At 43.3% G+C, this 20,265-nt stretch overlaps 1 protein-coding gene across 1 annotated transcript in view; it reads right to left on the reverse strand.

Moving 5' to 3' along the window:
• LOC101937664 (ethanolaminephosphotransferase 1-like) overlaps window positions 1-19,683 on the reverse strand; it is an 82,764-nt gene extending 63,081 nt beyond the window's left edge. The window contains exon 1 of the mRNA XM_065582103.1: window positions 19,259-19,683. Within this exon, the coding sequence (XP_065438175.1) occupies window positions 19,259-19,315 (57 nt within the window). The 5' untranslated portion in view covers window positions 19,316-19,683. The remainder of the gene's footprint in view (window positions 1-19,258) is intronic.
• Window positions 19,684-20,265: the final 582 nt, after the last annotated feature.

The raw sequence follows: 20,265 nt of genomic DNA on the forward strand, positions 1-20,265 counted from the left end.
AAGTTTGCCCAACACTTCCCATTATGACAGGTTTCAGAGTAAAAGCCGTGTTAGTCTGTATCCGCAAAAAGAACAAGAGTACTTGTGGCACCTTAGAGACTAACAAATTTATTAGAGCATAAGCTTTTGTGGACTGCAGCCCACTTTTTTGGATGCATATAGAGTGGAACATATATTGAGGATTATATATATACACACATACAGAGAGCATGAACAGGTGGGAGTTGTCTTACCAACTCTGAGAGGCCAACTAAGTAAGAGAAAAAAACTTTTGAAGTGATAATCAAGATAGCCTAGTACAGACAGTTTGATAAGAAGTCTGAGAATACTTCCCATTATAAGACCCTGTTTTCAGTTGCATATAACTTTGTCAAACTTTAACCGTTTGGGTTGAAAATGTTCATGATAGATATCTGCGTCAGGCTTGTTTTGTTGTTTTCATTTTTGAACATTTGCCAGAACAAGGCTAGGGGAAAATACATTGTTTTGCCCATGTTAAAAATTCTGGTGACCTTTTCTTTTATTAAATGCTGTGGCACCCCCATGCTTTGAAGAAGGGACTTGACTTTTGGCAGGAGTTGGCCTTTGTGTCAGGGATGTGCCTTTTGCCTTCCCTATGAAATCTGTCCAAATTATAAGCTTTTGAATAATTTCCATGTAGTGGAGAATGGGACTGGGAGCCAGTGAAGGAAATGGGGAGATGAGAGCCAACTGTCATAAAGGAGTAGAGACACTGAGATCAATGAAGAGCTAGGGGAAGAGAGGAGATTGGGACTGGCTAGCCAAGGAGACTGGGGACAAGAAGTTGCAGCAGGAAGGGGGAATTGGGACTATCTGGGTAAGGAAACTGGGATTGGGTGTGGGGGCACAGAGAGACTAAGACTTGGGGGGAGACTGGGGCTTGGACAGAGAGACTGGAGGGAGAGATGAGGACTGGCTGGGCAACGAGACTAGGATGGAAATCCCGAGGAGTGGAGGGTAGGGCTGCGTAGGCAAGGAAAAAGGAGGACTGATACCAGGACCGATACCAGGACTGGTAAGAGACAGGACTGGGACAGGGACAGCTTGGAGGGAAACAAGCAGAAGAGTCTGTGCCCATCCTTCCAGAGCTTGGAGCCAAAGATTCCAGAGTCTCACTACTCCCCTGCTGTCAGCAAATCCCTGTGAAATCCATGTGCGTCCCGTCCCGTCCCCCTCTAGTGCGGGTCCACATAGATAACAACTGACTCCGTTATTTCAAGAGCCAGAATCTGTACAGTAGAGCTATAGGTTCCAACCCTGCTGGTGACCCATCTGGACGTCAGAATGATTCCACATGATGGAATTTCTGTTTTTTGAGTGTCTTTAACTGTCCCTTTTTTTTCTGTTATCCCCTGCCTCATCCTACAGACAAAACCCTCAGTCCTGATTCATCCCCAGAGCAGGGCCAGCCTGTGCACTAAATCAGGCAGGTGTCCTGTGGAAAAAATAGTATGTCATCCTGTCATTAAAGACTATCATAATGCGCGTGCACAAGAGGGCAGAACTAGGGTTGCATGGAAAACCTTAATACTGGAATTTCCTAACTTTTAAATGCTTAACTCTGCAACATTAACAATGTTCTTTTAACATAGTTTGTGTGTGTGTAATTTTATATGTATATTTACTTGTATAATTGCCTGTAAATATACCTTTAAAACAAAAACATTAATGCCTTGTAGGCCTACTGATGATTATTGAATTTTGTGAATTTGCAATACACAGGTTAAAAAAAACAAGGATGATACCTATCACAAAACCTGATTTGCTCATTTATTTTCTTACGTGTAATTCAGTTTCAACTATTTATAATATTTCAAACTGTACAAGTACATGTGGTAGATTCTGTAAAAATCATTAGATTTTAGTTATATGCTATTATATATCAGTCTTTTGCTAATAAATATTGGTGAGAGATGGGCAGAAAATGACATTTTTGTGTAAAATTATAAAATGTATAGTTTAGCTAAATTAAAGTTATTGTATTTGCTCTAAATAATTAAAGAAGCTCTTACTGTAGCCTTTCTGCTCATTTTGTCAACCATATTATTTCCAAGATGACACTGTTATGCTTAGGGTTGCCAGGTGTCTGTCCAAATTATAAGCTTTTGAACCAGCGGGGCAGGGGTGTCTAGTTTTGTACGATTAGAACCAGAACACCTGGTCAAAAAGGGACCCTGGCAGCTCCAGTCAGCACCACCAACCAGACCGTTAAAGGTCTGGTTGGCGGCGCAGCAGGGGCCCAGGGCTAAGGCAGGCTCCCTGCCTGCCCTGGCTCCGTGTGGCTCCCAGAAGCGGCCGCCAGGTCCCTGCGTCCCTAGGGGCATGGGCGGCCAGGGAGACTCCACGCGCTGCCCCCACTCCTAGTGCCGGCTCCTCTGCTCCCATTGGTCGTGGGCGCAAGGGCAACGCGCGGAGCCTCCCTGGCCGCCCACGCACCTAGGGGCAGCCAGGGCCTGGCAGCTGCTTCCTGGGAGCCGCAGTAAGCGCCACAGGGACTCCACACCCACTCCCAGATCCTTGCCAGAGCCCAGAGTCCCCTCCTGCACCCAAACTCCCTCCCGGAGCCTGCACCCCCCCCCAACACTCTGCCCCAGCCCTGAGCCCCCTCCTGCACCCCAAACCCCTCATCACTGACCCAACCCCAGAGCCCACACCCCCAGCTGGAGTCCTCACCCCCCTCCCATGCCCCAACCTCATGCCCCAGTCTGGAGCCCTCTCCCTCACCCTGAACCCCTCATTTCTGGCCCCACCTGGAGCCCACACCCCCAGCCTAGAGCCCAAACTCCTGCCCCCCGCATCCCAACTCCCTGCCCCAGCCCTGAGCCGCCTCCTGCACCCCAAACTTCTCATCTCCGGCCCAACTCCAGAGCCTGCACCCCCAGCCGGAGTCCTCAACCCCCTGCACCCCAACCTCCTGCTCCAGCCCGCAGCCCCCTCCCGCACCTCAAACCCCTCATCCCACACCCACCCCGAGCCCACATCCCCAGCCGGAGCTCTCACCCCCCTGCCCCAGCCTGGTGAAAGTGAGTGAGGGTGGGGGAGAACAAACGATGGAGCGAGTGGGGCGGGGCCTCAGAGACGGGGTGGGGCAGAGACTCCGGGAAGGGTGGGGCAGGGGGCGGGACAGGGGTGTTTAGTTTTGTACGATTAGAAAGTTGGCAATCCTAGCTATGCTGAGAGTTCTTCTGATAGCATATATACATTTATTTTTTAAAAAGGAGGAAAATGCATTACATAAACTAAATTTAATTTGTAGGATGGGGTTGAGTTTACCACTAGCCTGTATGTACAGTATTCCCAATTGTATCTACAGTACTTTATCAGCACGTTATCTCCATATTGTATCATCCAAACCTTAACTGCACTGATTGATTTTTTTTTTTTTTTTGGATGGTGCTGCTTGCTACTAAATAACAGAAGTTTGGAACAGTGCATGTTTGTGCTTGTATGAATATTCAGATTGATGTGTGCATCAAGCCATATTCCCATATGGCAAATGGATAATCATGTGGTATATATTGTGGAGGGGGGGTGCATATATATAGTGTGGGTGGGTGAGGTGTGATATTCCCTATGGCAAATGGAATAGTCAGTTAGTATATATTTGAACTACTGAGACTTCATGTAAGCATGAAGAGCCCTAAAGTTTCCCTCTGTCCCTCCCTGCGCCCCCCATTCCAAGCCTCATTGCCTTTCATTTTCAGAGGAAGATTTCAATGGTAGTTAGGTGCCCAAAACAGTTCTGAAGATCTGCCCCTTCGTGCTTTTGAAAATCCCACCCTTAAGACTTCAATTATGAACTTAAGTGCCCAACTTCAGGCTCCTATTTTTGAAAACGTTGGCCTGTGTATATAAAAAATTCACATTAAAGTGAATGTATCCAAAGGGTAAATAACTTTGTTGTTAACAATGATGCAATTTTGTTTTGAAGTGTCCAAGCTTTTATGCTAGAGATACATTTTTAATAAAAACAAATTTTAGCCCGTGATACCACAAACACTTATGCCCATGCTTAACTTTAAGCATCTTGATAGTTCTATTAAAGTCAATGGTACTATTTATGTGAGTAAAATTACCTGCTTAAGCATGTGTAGAATCTGGGTCTTAATTTGCAATATTTTTTTTTTGCCGATGGCAATTTTGTAAAATTCAAATAAAATACCTGACTATTCATAATATTTTTTAAAAACCCACATTTATAATTTAGTTCATTGTAAATTTTAATCTGAAACTGCAGTTGCCCAAATTTGCAAATTAGTTTTACACACCCTTGACTAATTTAAATAAATTATTCTTCTTTTTAAATCAAGTGACTGATCATTATTTCAATTATTTAAATATCCTTGTTTTATATTGCTCCACCCTAATGTATTGTGATTATTTTTCTTTAGGGCAAAACCTACAGCTTTAAGAGATGTCTGATGTCATCACTAAGAAGCCCAAGATACTGTAGTTTGCCAGCATAAGTAATGAGAAATCACTAATATCATACACAGGCTATCTGATAACATGCTGGACAGCAAATTCGACAAATTCAGTCATATTGAAACAAGAACAGTCAGGATAAAAAGAGGTAGTACCACCTGACCTTCAATCTTGCTCTTTCCTCCTCACCCACCCTCTCTTTTTCCCTTAAGCACACCATAACATTAAAATACTAAAATATCTATTAAATAACAGTAAAATACAGCTTCGTGGCCAAAGTACTCAGAAACTCTCCAGAACATCTACCTGCTCCCAAGGAGAAAACCCACATCAACTCATTTTCTAGAAATATTTATATTGATCTTAATTGTAAATATGGATCTTTAATATACCTAAAAACAGTGAAACAAAATCAACACTTGCCAGCAAATGAAAGCATTTAAACTGCTTTGCATAAGAAAGGTATTAGCTTTTTGTTTTTTGGTGAAGTCATAAGCCTTGATGATAACTCCAGGGGTGAGTGTCATTATTTTTAGTAAAACATTGTGGACTGCAGCAATATTCTGTCACTTACATGCAGACTTTTCAAGAACAATTTACAGTATATGACAGGGTCACTTACAGTACATTGGAAGGGAGAAAGGGTTCCCCTGTTCTTGGATGAACTGTGGACTTTTGGAAAGTGGGGGAATGTTCAGGAAGATGTGAAAAACTCGAATAGAGACCTGCTCTTTTTTATTTGCTGATCTGTTTTAGTTAAACTGAAAAAAACACATGTATAAACTGGATGGTGCTGGGAGAGGCATTCAGACATTCTTCTTTCAAGGGAAAAAGCAGCTACGTTCTGTTCCAAAGAAAATACTCAGAGCCTTCAAGACCATAAGTTTGTTGCTCCTGGCTCTTTAGGAGACCAAACTATTCAGTAAAACAGATTCCTAAATTGTGGTCTCTGAACCCTTCTTGATTGTTAGACTTAGTTGGCTGAGGGATGTAAGTATTATAATCCTTTATTTTTCTGAAGTAAAAATGAGTCAGACAGGTAAAAGCCCACATTCTTAAGTGCACTCTCTAACTTTGAGTGCCCAGCTTTAGAAATGTACAGTCATATTTTCAGAGATACTGAGCATATACGGCTGCAATGAAGTCAAAATAAGTTGTTTGATGCTTAGAACCACTTAAAATTATGCCTTAGCTCTCTGGAGTTAAGCACCTGAATATTAAAGCACCCAAAGTTAGATGCAACTTTGTAGGAAGAAAATGTCTTAGAGAACTAGATAAATTCACAGAGATTAAGTCCATTAATGGCTATTAGACAGGATCTGTAAGGAATGGTGTCCCTAGCCTCTGTTTGTCAGAGGGTTAAGATGGATTTCAGGAGAGAGATCACTGGATCATTACCTGTTAGGTTTACTCCCTCTGGGGCACCTGGCATTGGCCACTGTCAGTAGACAGGATACTGGGCTGGATGGAGCTTTGGTCTGACCCAGTATGGCCGTTCTTATGTTCTTAAGTCATTTATGAAAATATGCTTTTTCCAAAGTCACAGACTCTGTGACTGAGTCCTTTTAGAATCCAGATCTTAGTTCCAAATCCTGTGCTTTAACCACAAGACTATCCTTCCTCTGTGCTTAAATCAGCTGTAAATATGGCTGTAGCAATACCAGTTTTTTTCTGGTGCAGACAAGGCTTTAGACAGAGCACTAGAGCATAACACTAAGGAAATAAATGAAGGTACTGAAGAAACTGACTGGCTCACAGTTTAAACACTAAATCCTCATGACACCAGTAATACTAATAATGACCTTTGTAAAAGCTGCTAGATAGAGCAGGCCTGTGGGGTTGTACTGGGCAACTATGAGCAGAATTCGGCCCATTTTCAGCTTCCAATAAATGTTTATTGTTGCAAAAGTAAAACAGTGGTAGGGTGCTCCTCGCACAGAACCAAACAGTGCTTATATATAAAAAACAAAATTGTATTGCCATTGTATTTATTTTAATGGAAATACCAAAGACACATAGCTATATCTCTTTTAGGAAAGCAATAACCATGGTTTTAGGAACAAGCCTTAATAGACTGCAAAGGGACTTGGGGTGTTCTTTCACTGATACCCCGAAGAGATGTTCAGATTTATCAAGAACATTTAATTTATTATAAAACAATAACACTACTATAAAGATTCCCTTCAGGGACAGGGAGTGGCTAAAGGCAGTGGGATGGAGAAAACAGCATGTGCTGTGCCATCCTGCTCCCTACTCCAAACATACTTCTGCTGTGTTTAAGACAACTGGCAGCTCCTTGAAAGCCACCCTCCTTTTCTCCCTGCTCTAGGAAGGGCTCCTAATAGAGCTAAACATGGGAGTAATTCACATATTATTACTCCTGGGGGAATTCTGCACCAAAAAATTAAATTCTGTGCACAATATTTTCAAATTTTGCAAAATTCTGCATATTTTATTTGTCAAAATAACACACTATACTCACACCAGTTTCAATTATTTTTGGGTATTTATTTCAAAATACCTGTCAGCAAATATGTCTGTAACAATACAGACAACAAAAAAGATTCAGGGAATGTTTTTTGACAAATAGACTCCTTACTAGACATATTAATACAGAATTCCAAGTAAAATTCATTTAAACTACAATACACAACCATATTTCCCACACGCCTCAGAAGCAGTGCAAAAGCTTGGGGGTGGTCTGCGGAAACAGAGGCGCTGAGGGAGAGGGAACTAATTGCTGGGATGGAGCCCAGGTGTGAACTTGGAGGGTTGTTGGGTATGGGTGGGAAAAGTATGGAACATGTTTTTTTGGGGGGTGAGGAGGGATTGTTAGGAAGCTTTCCCCTATGCAGACCCTGGCTGACCCCTAGCCTCTCCCATTCAGTCAGGTACATCTGCCCGTCCACATGTGTCCCTCCACCCCCACTCAGACACCCACTCCCCCATCCGGCCCTGCACTCCCTCCCCCTGTCCCCATGTGTCTCTGTGCCTCCACTCAGTCACTCCCTGTCCCTATGTGGCCCTGCACCCCCTCCCCCATCACCATATGGCCCTGCACCTCTCTCCCCACCCCTGTGGCCCTGCACCTCCACTCCCAATCAGCCCCTGCCCCAGTCTGTCCTCCCCCACTAGCCCTTATCAGCCCCAGCAACCCTACACTGTTTGTCTCCCCATAGCCTCTATCTCCAGCAGGGCCGGCTCTAACTTTTTTGCCACCCCAGGCAAAAAAGAAGAGCGCCGCCCCCACCCCCCCACGAGCACCACGCCGCTGTACCCCCCGCGAGCGCCACGCAGCCGAACCCCCCCAGCGCCGCCAAAATCCCCCCCCCAAGCACCACACCGCCCGAAGCTCTGCCCCCCAGAGTGCCACGCCACCTGAAGCCCCGCCCCCCTCCAAGCGCCGTGCCGCCTGAAACCCTGCCCCCCCCCGAGCACTGCACTCCGGAAACAAAAAAAACCCCTTCCAGCGCTACCCCAACGAACCAATAAATAAATAAATAACCCAAGCGCCGCCCTGCCCCAAGGTGCCGCCCCAAGCACGTACTTGGTCGGCTGGTGCCTGGAGCCGGCCCTGGTCTCTGGACAGGCACTGTGAAGAAGGCAGGCTCTTTCTCTGCCCTAGCTGCAGGGAGCTGCTGCTCTGTTCTATCACCACAGCTCCCTCTGGTGAGCAAAAGGCAGAACTGCAGCAACTTTCTGGCAGAAGCTTTTTTCTGCACAAAAAAATAAAAATATACGCACATGCAGTGGCACAGAAATTCCTCGAGGAGTAGACATATACATGACTGCAGACTCAGGAAGCAGCCTGTCAGCCCATGCTTCTCTTCTCTCTGATCCTGCAGTTTAGCCAGGAATGGCTCAGAGTAGTATGTAGCCTTTTGTTGAACTGAAGGAATGCAGAGAGAAGAGAATGCTATCACCAGGAGAAAGGGAGCAAAAAACCCAAGTAAATAAGAATGAGAGAGAGAGAGAACGAACTTCAAGAATGATTAAAGGATTAGAAAATGTTTTATAGTGACAGACGCTAGGAAATCAACCTATGGAGCTTAACAAAGAGAAGGTTAAGGGGTGATCTGATTCCAATCTATACATACCTATGGGGGAACAAATATTTAATAATGAGCTCTTCAAACAAGCAGAGAAAGGTATAAATGATCCAGTGGCCAGAAGTTGAAGCTAGACAAATTCAGACTGGAAATAAGGCATAAATTTTAAACAATAAGAGTACAGTAGAACCTCAGAGTTACATACACCTCAGGAATGGAGGTTGTCCATAACTCTGAAATGTTCCATAACTCTGAAGAAGAGGTTATGGATTTCAGCCATATCGGGGCTTGGGGCTGCAGCCGTCGCGGGGGGTCGGGGGCTTCTGACTCTTGGGGCGCCAGGGCTCTGGGCAGGGGGCTCAGGGCTGCTGCCCTAGAGGAGCACTGGGGCTCAACTCTTTAGACCTGGGGAGAGTGCTTGGCTTGGGGCTTCAGCTCCGCTCCTGGTTTCAGCCTTGCGCTGGGCACCAGGGCACACGGCTTCAGCTCCACAGCTCCATTCCTGGCTTTAGTCCTACGGGGAACGCCGAGGTTCCCCATGGCTCCACTCCCAGCTTCAGTGAGCGGAGGGCAGGGCTCAGGACTTTAACTACCGGGAGAGTGCTGGGACTGAAACCAGAGCTCCCCTCATAGCTAAAGCCCCGAGTTCTGGCACCCCCCATTGGGCTGAAGCCAGGAGTGCAGCTGTGGGGCTGAAACCCTGAGCCTCAGCACTCCCCCCCCCCCTCAGTCTAAAGCCCTGAGCCCCAGTGCTCCCGAGGGTCAGAAGCCCCTCTCTTCCCTCCCCCCCCAGAGCCCTGACCCCTGCCTCCCTCCACAGCTGCAGCCTCAACCCCCCTTGGCTGAAGCCACGAGCCTCAGAGCTAAAGCCCCAAGGCAGTACAGTATTTGCTTTTTTTCCCTTTTGTCTGTGCTGCTGGCTGATTGAGGACTTCCGGTTCCAGAGGAAAAAGCAACAGAGGGTCCTGTGGCACCTTTGAGACTAACAGAAGTACTGGGAGCATAAGCTTTCGTGGGTAAGAACCTCACTTCTTCAGATGCAAGTGCAGAGGGTGTCCGGTTGTCCAGTAAGTCCTTAACTCTGGTGTTTGTATCTTTGAGGTTCTACTGTAATTAACCATTGGAATAATTTACCATGGGCCATGGTGGATTTGCCATACCTAGCAATTTTAAAATCAAGCCTGGATGTTTTTCTACAAGATCTGCTCTAGGAATTATTTTGGGGAACTTCTATGGCCGGTGTTATACAGCAGGTCAGACTAGATAATCGCAGTGGTCCCTCCTGGCCCTGGAATGTATGAACTGTGCTGGGCATGGCACAAGCAGACTGGAGTGGAGGGGGAGAGCCCAGCTGTCAACCAACCCTAAGTGGGCTCCACAAATAAAGGTCTCCAAGGGGAAGAGCATATAGCATCCTTGGATTTTATAATAGTGTTGTAAATCCTACAGTTTTGGATCTTAATGTTATATTGGAAGGTATTAATAGTTGCCCTCAAGCGTGTCTTTGAGATGTAGATCAATCACAAACCTGGAAAAAAATCGATGGGCATATTAACCATCTTTCATTCAGGCTAAATGGAAGGAGCAATTAAATATCTCTTTGTGCAGCGATAGCTGAAACCACTGAAGCCACCGCCCCAGGCACTGGTCAGCATGCCAAAGCCTGAGCAGAAGCGAAGTCATATGGACTGAGAGGTTTACCTTGGAACTGATTGCAAATGCAGGGGCTGCAGCACTGATTGGTTATAACTGTGTGTGTCTGTGTGTGAGAGGAAAAAAGCCACAGAGAGTAAGAAAAGTCAAGAATGTAGACATGGGAGGAAGCTGAGAGAACTTATTTTGGACACAGTACTCACTGGAAAGGCAATTTTGGATTTCAGGAGGAAACAGACTACTGTTGTTTGTTCCTGGTGTGTTGAGTGAAACAGGGCTTTGTGAGCATTCTTTGTAAATAAACAGGCTTCCACCAGAGAAATACTTGACTCGTTCACCAGTTTCTCCTTCTAACCTAAATAACCCAATAAGGCCCCAAATATTGGCCAACTGCTCAGGCCAAAAAGGAGCAACAGCAACAAAGAAACAGATTTTTTTTTAAATTTACATATAAGCAGCTATAAATCCTTAACAATACTTAGCATTTTGGCCTGGGAGTCACTTTATAATTAATTATCACAATACTCCTAAGAGTTAGGTCAGCACTATTATTTCCTTTTTACATAACATGCTATTAAGGCACAGACAGGCTGTAACTCACCCCAGGGTGAGAAAGCCAGTAGAGACAGAGCTGGGAGTGTTGTTTATTGAAATATTTCAAATATATATATTTAGAGAGAGAGAGAGAGAGAGAGAGAGAGAGAGAGAGAGAATTTAAGCATAAGTAATATAAGATTGTTCAAATAAAGTATGAATATTTCAACTCAACTTTGTACTTAAGAGTTCATTTTTATTAAAGGAAAGAAATGGGATTATTAGGAATTGAGTGACTGGCAAGCCTATTTCTCAGAAAAACTAATAGTTTAAAGCAGCTGTATATCAGGTAGTAATCATGGATTAGGCTGAAATACACAGAAGACAGGGTTGCATGAACACTCTGATATTTTATGTGGAATTAGAAGTCTGGCATTGTAGTAAATAGGAATACCTTCAGGAGCTTAAATACAGACTGGAAATCATTGAGAAACAACACCAAAACCAAACTCAAGATTTATCAGAGCTGCGTACTTTCAACACTACTTTATAGTTCAGATTGCTGGGGAATGAGAAACTGTCTTCATTCCATACAACCTGCCTCAGAAAAATCCTCTGTATCTTTTGGCCCAGAACAATCTCAAACCAAGATCTATTGACACAGTGCAGCCAAGAGGATCTGAGCACCATCATTGCCAGGAGGCATTGGAGAGGGATCGGTCATGTGCTTCGGATGGAAACTGATTCCATCACCAGAGTAGCAATAAGATGGACACCTGAAGGCAAGCGAAAACGAGGCCGCCCAAAAACATGGCAAAGAGCTGTGGAAGCTGAACTGAAAAACCTGGGGCACAGCTGGGGAGCCATTGAAAGACTTGCCAGAAACAGACAGGCGTGGAGGACCTTCATCAATGCCCTAAATGCCAGAGGCGTAATAGGAACATGATGACGACGATAATGGTTGTAGTAAATTATTGACGAGTATAATAGTTGTTCCAACACAGGAAGGGAAGGAGCCAACTAACAGCTACAGGGGACCTTATATGAAGGTCATAAAACACTTGAAGGTTTTAATAAAATGAATAAAATTAGTCCAAGAAAGACATAAAAATAATCTACAGTATTTTATAAAATAAAACTAATTACAAGCAGGATAAAACTATAAAGAAAGTGGGAAGAAAACCACCAATTTTATCCATTTTAAACTCAAAGTTGGAACATTTTGCACTTCACCAATAGGGTGTAACATTCAGGAGTACTAGCTGCTATCATTGGCCAGATCTTTTTCTTAAATGTGGTTTAAGAAAAACAGGTTTTCACAGCATGCATTGGACTCAATGCATCACAGCTAAGGCAAAAAAGAATAACAATTATTGAAAATCTTGGGCCAGATTCTCAGGTACACCTAAGCTATGTTCAATGCACTTGATGAGGCAGAGGACAATATGTGGCTTTCCTCAACCTCCTGTGCCCCATCCTGAGAATAGTGGGGGGCTAATTCAACCGCTGGGGCAAGATACAACAACCTCTGGACTTCTCTAACTTGTATCAATTACTGGAAGACCAACTTCTGCCATCCTCCCACTCCCTCTACATTTGCTTTTCACAGATATAAATGATAGTAGAAGGTGCAAGACAGTGAAGACTCGGGCCTGTCAACGTTTAAATACACCTCTACCCCGATATAATGCTGTCCTCGGGAGCCAAAAAATCTTACTGCATGATAGGTGAAACTGCGTTATATCGAACTTGCTTTGATCCACTGGAGTGCGCAGCTCCGCCCCCCCGGAGCACTGCTTTACCGCGTTATATCCAAATTCGTGTTACATCGGGGTAGAGGTGTATATATAAACAATTTCAAGAAACAGAAATAATTAAATATGATAATTGCAGGAAAGTAAAAAAATGCTAAGCTGCAGTATATAAAATTCTGCTCTTACGTAAGTGATGTGTTGAAAATAATGATCTTGCAGTACTCATTTTGAAAACAGCACTTCTTTCAAAATAAATTAAAACAGAGCGTATAGCATTTTACTGGCCTACCATTTATGGTACAAGTTTCACACTAGCAGATATCACTACTGCATGAGGTATTTCATTATTCTTGTACCTCCCTCATTCATACTGCTGTCACTACTTGTTCTCCAGATATTCCCTTTGGTAGAAGAGAAGGCACACATGTCAACAGCAGTCTTCACCATACCTCCTTCACCTCCTTCAGCTTTTTCCACTCACATCTTCTACTATGTTCTGCTTATAGAATTTCAGAATACAGATTTTTGTTCTTAGCAGGACAAGATCTTAGAAGGATTTAAAAATTTGTTTATATGGATAATGAGAACATCGACAGTTATATTAAATAAGATTTTCTTTTAAAACAAGAAGGGATATAAAACCTTATACGGCAGCGCATGGTGCTTCATCATCATCTAACACAAACACTAGACACCCTGGAATGAAATCCTGTACCCATTGGCCACTGACTTCACTGGGGCCAGCATTCACCACTAATTTCCCACAGAAGGAAGGAAGGATGGATGCAACAATGATGCGTCACTGCTGATGGAAGGATGAGTTTTGGAAACCCAGCTCCAAAAGTGTTCTGCCACTGACGGAGAAATTAGAGTGCAGAAGGTTGCCCGTGACCACTTCTTTGCTAATGAGGGAGGAAAGATGAAGACTTCTCTCAGGTAGAGCAATTTTGGAGCAGAAAAGAAGCTTGTTAATAATATAAATTATTCAATCCTTAAACCTCTCTTTCAAAGGCTGGTGATGATTTAATTTGCAGCCTATTTTTAACTTTTAAAAAAAAACTGTGCCCAATGTTTCATTTTCTATAACACAAACAGTACAACTGTAGTATTTTTTTAACAAATCAAAGGCCCAAGTCACGTACAATTTTTCTAAAACAATTTTTAACATAATCATTTTTAAGGCAATTATTAGGTGGGGAGAAATATTGAGTGCAATGAACTCCTTAGTATACCTTTGCCATCTGTAATAGATTAAATGAAATCTATTCATGTTTACATAGATTCCTCTGCAGGCTGAACTAATAGAGCAACAGCTCAGTTACTTCCGCAGATAGAAGTCTGTTTCTTTTTGGAGTCGAAAGTTGTCGATTCTGTTCCCTGATGCCACAACTATATACTACTAACTAATGATTACATTGTCTGTACAGTTAAGAAATATAGGTCATTGCTTCCTCTCACTTAAACTAGTCTCAGTACAATATGTCTCAGTGATCAGAATGAAACCTATTGTTGGGAACAGATTATCCTGCATCTGCCTACTGCAGGGTTCTTACATCTTTCTCTGAAGCATCTGGTGTTGGCCACTGACAGAGACAGGATACTAGACTTGATGACCTTGGTTTTGATCCAGTATGGCAATTCCTATATTCCTATGTACAGTACCTCAAAGTTGAGTGGCTAAATGCCTACTTTGCTGGCCTCTCAGTATGACTTTGTACAATTCAAGTACGTTCATCACATTTTTCAGCTGATTGTACTTTAATAGCAGAAAAGAATCATGACTTCTAATTTCTGTAAAATATGTATTTCTTTACATTGCCACAAAGAACACAGGCAATATAAAATCAAATTAAAGATATCTTAGGAAAATGGGAATTGTCATATTGGCTCAGAACAGTGGTGTCCATCTAGTTTAGTATCCTGTCCAACAAGGGCAGGTACTATTTCAGAGGAAGGTACAAGAAACCACATGTGAGTAGTTTTCTTCACTAATCTCTGTGAGTAGTTTCCACAGAAATATTAACAAATAATCCATTTCTGCTTCACATATGTATAGCTTTGAAACTATTTTACCATCAAAACATAGTTGAATAAAAAAATGTGAAATAACCAACATCTACAAGCATATGCTAGACCAAATTGGTGGTAATTAAATTTCTTGTCTATCCTACCAATGAACTCCAGGTAAACTTTTTATTATAGATTTTATATATTTATTTTATCTCTATATATCTCTACATTTTATATAGAGATGATATCTCTAAACAAAGGGACACAATCAAAATAGGTTGTCACTGTTTGCATTTTTATGAGAACCAGCAAAACAAAAAGCTTCTTTTACACCCAAATTATTTGCCTCAGAAATGATTCAGCAAACAAGAATCTGCTGTGAATTCACTGATAGAACACTGCTCTTATTGAGTTCCCCAAGGGAATATACAATAGTGCCACCATTAGGAACAAGTCCTGTGATCAGTGACATTGGCTGCAACTTCTATGCCAAATAGGGTGACCAGATAGAAAATGTGAAAAATTGGGACGGGGGTGGGCGGTAATAGGCACCTACATAAGAAAAAGCCACGAATATCAGGACTGTCCCTATAAAATCGGGACATCTGGTCACCCTAATGCCAAATGATTTCGTTATGTTGCTCTCTCATATGATTTGGTGTCTGTAAGAAAACTAATGATTATGCAGCTACTTGCATACTACATTACATCAGTTATCACTAGGGCAGAAATAAGTATGCAGTGCAAATTCTTGCATATTGCTTTAAATATAATGACTTCAATGGGGTCAGGATTTCACCAACTGATTTACTACATCTGTACAAAAATAATCTAAAAAAGCCTCATAGAAATTAAGGTTACTGACTCTACTATTTTATTTGGAACATTATACACCAGCAGAGTTCTAATTAGACTTTTAATTACATAATTCACCAAAGTAAAGTGAAAAAAAATTGTAAGATTTCATTCCCAGAACAGTAGGTGGTTAAATCTCTGTCTTGTTTCTAAAAGGTGGCAGTAATTCTCTTACTGAAAAGTTAGTTTGGGGGGGGTTGACAATCTTAGGCTTCTCCACTGTTTAAGATTATCAAAGTTTTAATTAACCTGGTTCTGAGATACTGTGCAAAAATAACCACAACAGGCTGAGCTGATAGATAGCTTAGATAGAATTTCAAGGCAAATGGAGAACAATTTTGTCTACAGAGGCACCACGCTAATTAACATTCACTATCTGTGATGCATTGAATACTGTCCATTAAGAAATCATATTTAATGTAGTATCAGGGCCCTGAGAATTGTATAGTTACATGGGAAAATATACACTAAAACCTCTTGTGCTTTGAAATTTAAACTTTCATTTTAAAACCATTGTGTGAAATCCTGGCTCTACTGGAGTCAATGGCACAACTCCCATTGACTTCAGGGGACCACGCTTCTAGCTATGTTTCTAGGCCTTGCAGTCATGAAGCTAGCCTTGAAAATGTGAACTGAGTTTATATAGTCTCTGTCAGGGTTGGTCTAATCGCAAACTTCCATGGAAATTACTAACTCAGTGGTAAGTCACTGATTTGGTGCAAATCTGAGAATAAAAGTGTCATTTCAATTTAGCTTAAGCAGGTAAAAAATGTACCGTAGTTAAAAAAGATAGCTGTTGGCTACGGAAAGCAAACTGACTACTGCATTAAATTGGAGTACATAGGCCAGGGCGGAGAGGTCATGTATGATAAGATCAAACCTTATTGTGAACCTGTTAACATAGAAGGATGCTACTTTCATTCTTGGTTTGGTAATGGCAAGGTCACACCTAGCCATGTCAGGCAGCCAGAAGGATACAAATGACAAACATTCATCCTGCAAACATGCAGGAGGCAGAAACTCATTCACACTGAGCTAAAACTCTTCTATGTTAAAGTTTGGAGGATCAGACCAGCACCTTGACTCCTTGAGAGAAACATAGACCTCTAGAAATGTGAACACTATATTTTCTGATATTGTTTTTGTAACTCAAAGGGTTTAGACCTACCTGGGGAAACTAGGGAGCCTTGACCTTCATATATTTTTTGTAATATTTATCTTTGATTTCCTGTTGATCTTTCAATTTTGTAACTTTGGGATATTCGACTGTTCTTGGGATAATTTACTACAGTTTGGTCCTGGAGACAAGGAGAAAACTTCTTATCTCTGGTGAGAGGTGGAAAAGTGGTCAACGGTTCCTGACTTGTGGAGATTTAGTCCAGTGTGATACCCCAACAGGGATTACCAAAAGGCTGACTCAGACTGGTAAATTACCTGGGGAAAGCAAGGGACCACAGTGATAAGAATAGGGAAGCAAAGGTAACATTAGCATAACTGTTAGAATTATTATATTCTGGTGGGGGAAGAGCAAAATAAAAATAAGGGACCAAATTTTGGCTGTCCACTTTAATTTGTGCTCACTTTCTGGATGGCCCATGAGTGCTTGTACCCACCAATAATCGAAACAGGATTCATAGGGAGGATTCATAGAGGCTGCAAGCAGATTGGCAGAAAAGGGTACACGTTATCATAGAATCATAGGACTGGAAAGGACCTCGAGAGGTTATCTAGTCCAGTCCCCTGGACTCGTGTTTGTCTAACCTGCTCTTAAAAATCTCCAATGATGGAGATTCCAAAACCTCCCTAAGCAATTTATTCCAGTGCTTAACCATCCTGACAGTTAGGAAGTTTTTCCTAATGTCCAACCTAAACCTCCCTTGCTGCAATATAAGCCCATTGCTTCTTGTCCTATCCTCAGAGATTAAGAACAACAATTTTTCTCCCTCCTCCTTGTAACAACCTGTTATGTTCTGAAAACTGTTATCATATCCCCTTTCAGTCTTCTCTTTTCCAGACTAAACAAACCCAATTTTTTTCAATCTTCCCATATAGGTCATATTTTCTAGATCTTTAATCATTTTGGTGGCTCTTCTCTGGACTTTCTCCAAGTTGTCCACATCTTTCCTGAAATGTGGTACCCAGAACTGGACACAATACTCCAACTGAAGCCTAATCAGCGTGGAGTAGAGAGGAAGAATTACTTCTTATGTCTTGCTTACTACACTCCTCTTATACATCCCAGAATGATGTTCGCTTTTTTTGCAACAGTGTTACACTGTTGACTCATATTTAGCTTGTGGTCTATTGTGATCCCAGATCCCTTTCCGCCGTACTCCTTTTTGGCAGTCATTTCCCATTGAACCCCATTTCTTCCACCAACAGTAGGAAATTGGTGGTGACTATCCCACCTGATCCCTGCTCAGAACTCCAGAAGAAAGTGAAAACACATCAAGTTTCTAGCCAATATCCAGAGCAAGAAAATTTCTTCCAGACCCAAACTGGCAACCAAAGGAACACGGGATTCAACCCAATTTTTGATTTGCCTTCTTACATCAGTCTCACCCACACAAAAGAGATGAACTGCCAATTTTTAAAAACGTGACACACACAATAGCCGAAGAAAAACAACCTTCTTGTCCCTATCTTGGATCAGAAATTGTATAATTGGTCCATACACTCACCGGCAACATCTCGTCTCTCCCTTTATCAGTAAATATGCTTTACCACTGCTGACATGATGCAGCCTTCTACACTAGCCACCCCACAAAAATGCTTGGTTTTAATCATTCCTACTATGTTCCACCCATACTTTTTTTCCCCCATGTTTTTGATTTTTTGTTCTAAAGCCTGATAATAATATTCACCTGGGGCCATTTCAATTCCTCATTAGTATCCAGTTCCAACCCCCCTTGCTGACCTTCACAGTTAGTTCAGTCAACAATTCTGCTGACACAACTTTATTTTAAATAAAAATTATAATACACTGATTTACATCCAAAAACATCATAAAATAATTTTATCCAACACATGTCAACTTTCTCAAACTCAAAAAACCAAAGTCGTAAAGGGATCCTTAAAACTTTGCAATACCTAAATGATCACTGAAGTAAGCAAAATAAGTCTGATTTTTTTCCAGTGTGGAAAAGCATTCATTTGGTTTTTTTTTCTTTAACCAGAAACCAAGCTTTGAGCCTAGACTAGGAGAACTTGGAGTACATAGGCCAGGGCGGAGAGGTCATGTATGATAAGGCTCACATTCATATACACCCAATCTTCCCTAGTTTGGTCTTTTCTCACTGACCTCTGCCAGCAGCACGCTGACACCCGAACACTGTGTAATGACCCTCAAGTAATAATTGTATTTGATGTACGAAAAAACAATCCAACCAACCCACACTCCAGGGTGTCAAATAAAAGTACCAGGTAGCTAGGGCCCCTTAAGGAGTTGGGAGGAGAGAGATCATAGAATGAAGAGCCAAGTAACATGCTAGGAGAAAGAAGCACATTGTTCCCACGGTCCCACCCCCAACCTTGTGCATCACACACCCCTGCAGGGCCAGGGCAGGCAGCACCGCATGAGGACTGGCAGCTGAGCAGCGGTACTGACTTCTCATTCATGCCCTGGGGCTCCTAAAACTGTTGACTTCAACGTGACCAGAACCCGGCCATGGGTCTCACTTCTGGGGGCCGGGGGGGAGAGACACCGCAGATACCCACGTACACGCGCGGAAGCCAACACCCCGCAACTTTTCGGCTCCCGTAGTTCCCAATTCCCAGCCATCCTCGGAATCAATAAAACACCCAGGGGCTGCAGCAGCTTTGGGTAGGGAGGGGGGAGCTAAACAATGTATTTTCTGCACCCCCGTCGCTTGCTTCCTCCCTCCCCCAGGAAGTCCAAGGAGGAGGGGGACAAACTCGGGAGGGACACGTGGGATTTCCTTCTCCGGCCAGTGTTACCTGGTATCGGCGGAAGCCAGCCCGCTGCTGGGCAGTGACATACTGGGGCTGCCACATGGTGCCGTGTCCGCACGCCCGGACGCGGTGCCGCGGCAGTCGCTTGAGGCAGAGATTGAGGCGGCGAGGCAGCCGGAGCGCTTGGAGAAGCGGGAGGGAGGAGAGCTGCTGGCAGTCGGGGAGCGTGTGTCAGTCTCTGACCGGTCCCGCGCTTGCCCGCAGCTCCTCTGCTAGGCGGCACCAAGCACGGGCACTAAAGAGGCACTGACTGGAGGCTCCGGCTGAGTGAGAAGGGGCGACGGGGCCACTAGTCCCTAGTTACAATCAAAGGGTTCATTTAGACAGCGCTGCGGAGTACTGCTACCGGATCTCGTGATGCGCTCTGCACAGACATGACTGCTCTAGAACACTGGGGAGTGTGACTACATTGAGTTTGTTGCCACCGGGGCCGTGGCCAACATTCCCTGGCTGGAGGCACTGTTATTGATGGGACAACAGGAGAAAAGGGAACACACAAAAGTTAAGCTGGAAGCAGCTCAGCCACATGGACAGAGCAGTACAAAGGGTTTAATAAAGTTTCACTAGTTCAACTTAACCCACATTCAGCTTCACCCTTTGTGAACAAAACATTTAGCATGTAGAGAACACAGGGACTCCACAGCCATCGCACAGACTGCAAATGTAGGTGGAGCAGGGTATGTAACTTGGCTGTGGGGACAGTTTGAGGGTTCACCCTTACCAATGGATCAGACCTATTCCTCTACAAGAAGCATTGTGGGGTTAAGACATGCTTTGCAGGGATGCAAGCCTCTCATGGGTACCCCAAATGATCAGATGTACTGGGTTGACAAGAATATATGTGCACATGGAGTCTGTTCACATGTACCCCTCCCATGGGATCAATGGGGAGGAGACTGGTACTGGAATTTGAGGTATTTGGGGCATGCATGGATGTCCGTCGGGTACCGCTGTGTCCATTCTGGAAAGAGGGAGATGTGAAAGGCTTGCAA

The sequence above is a fragment of the Chrysemys picta genome, chromosome 2, assembly GCF_011386835.1.
Source record: "Chrysemys picta bellii isolate R12L10 chromosome 2, ASM1138683v2, whole genome shotgun sequence".
In the NCBI taxonomy this organism is placed as follows: Eukaryota; Metazoa; Chordata; order Testudines; family Emydidae; genus Chrysemys; species Chrysemys picta.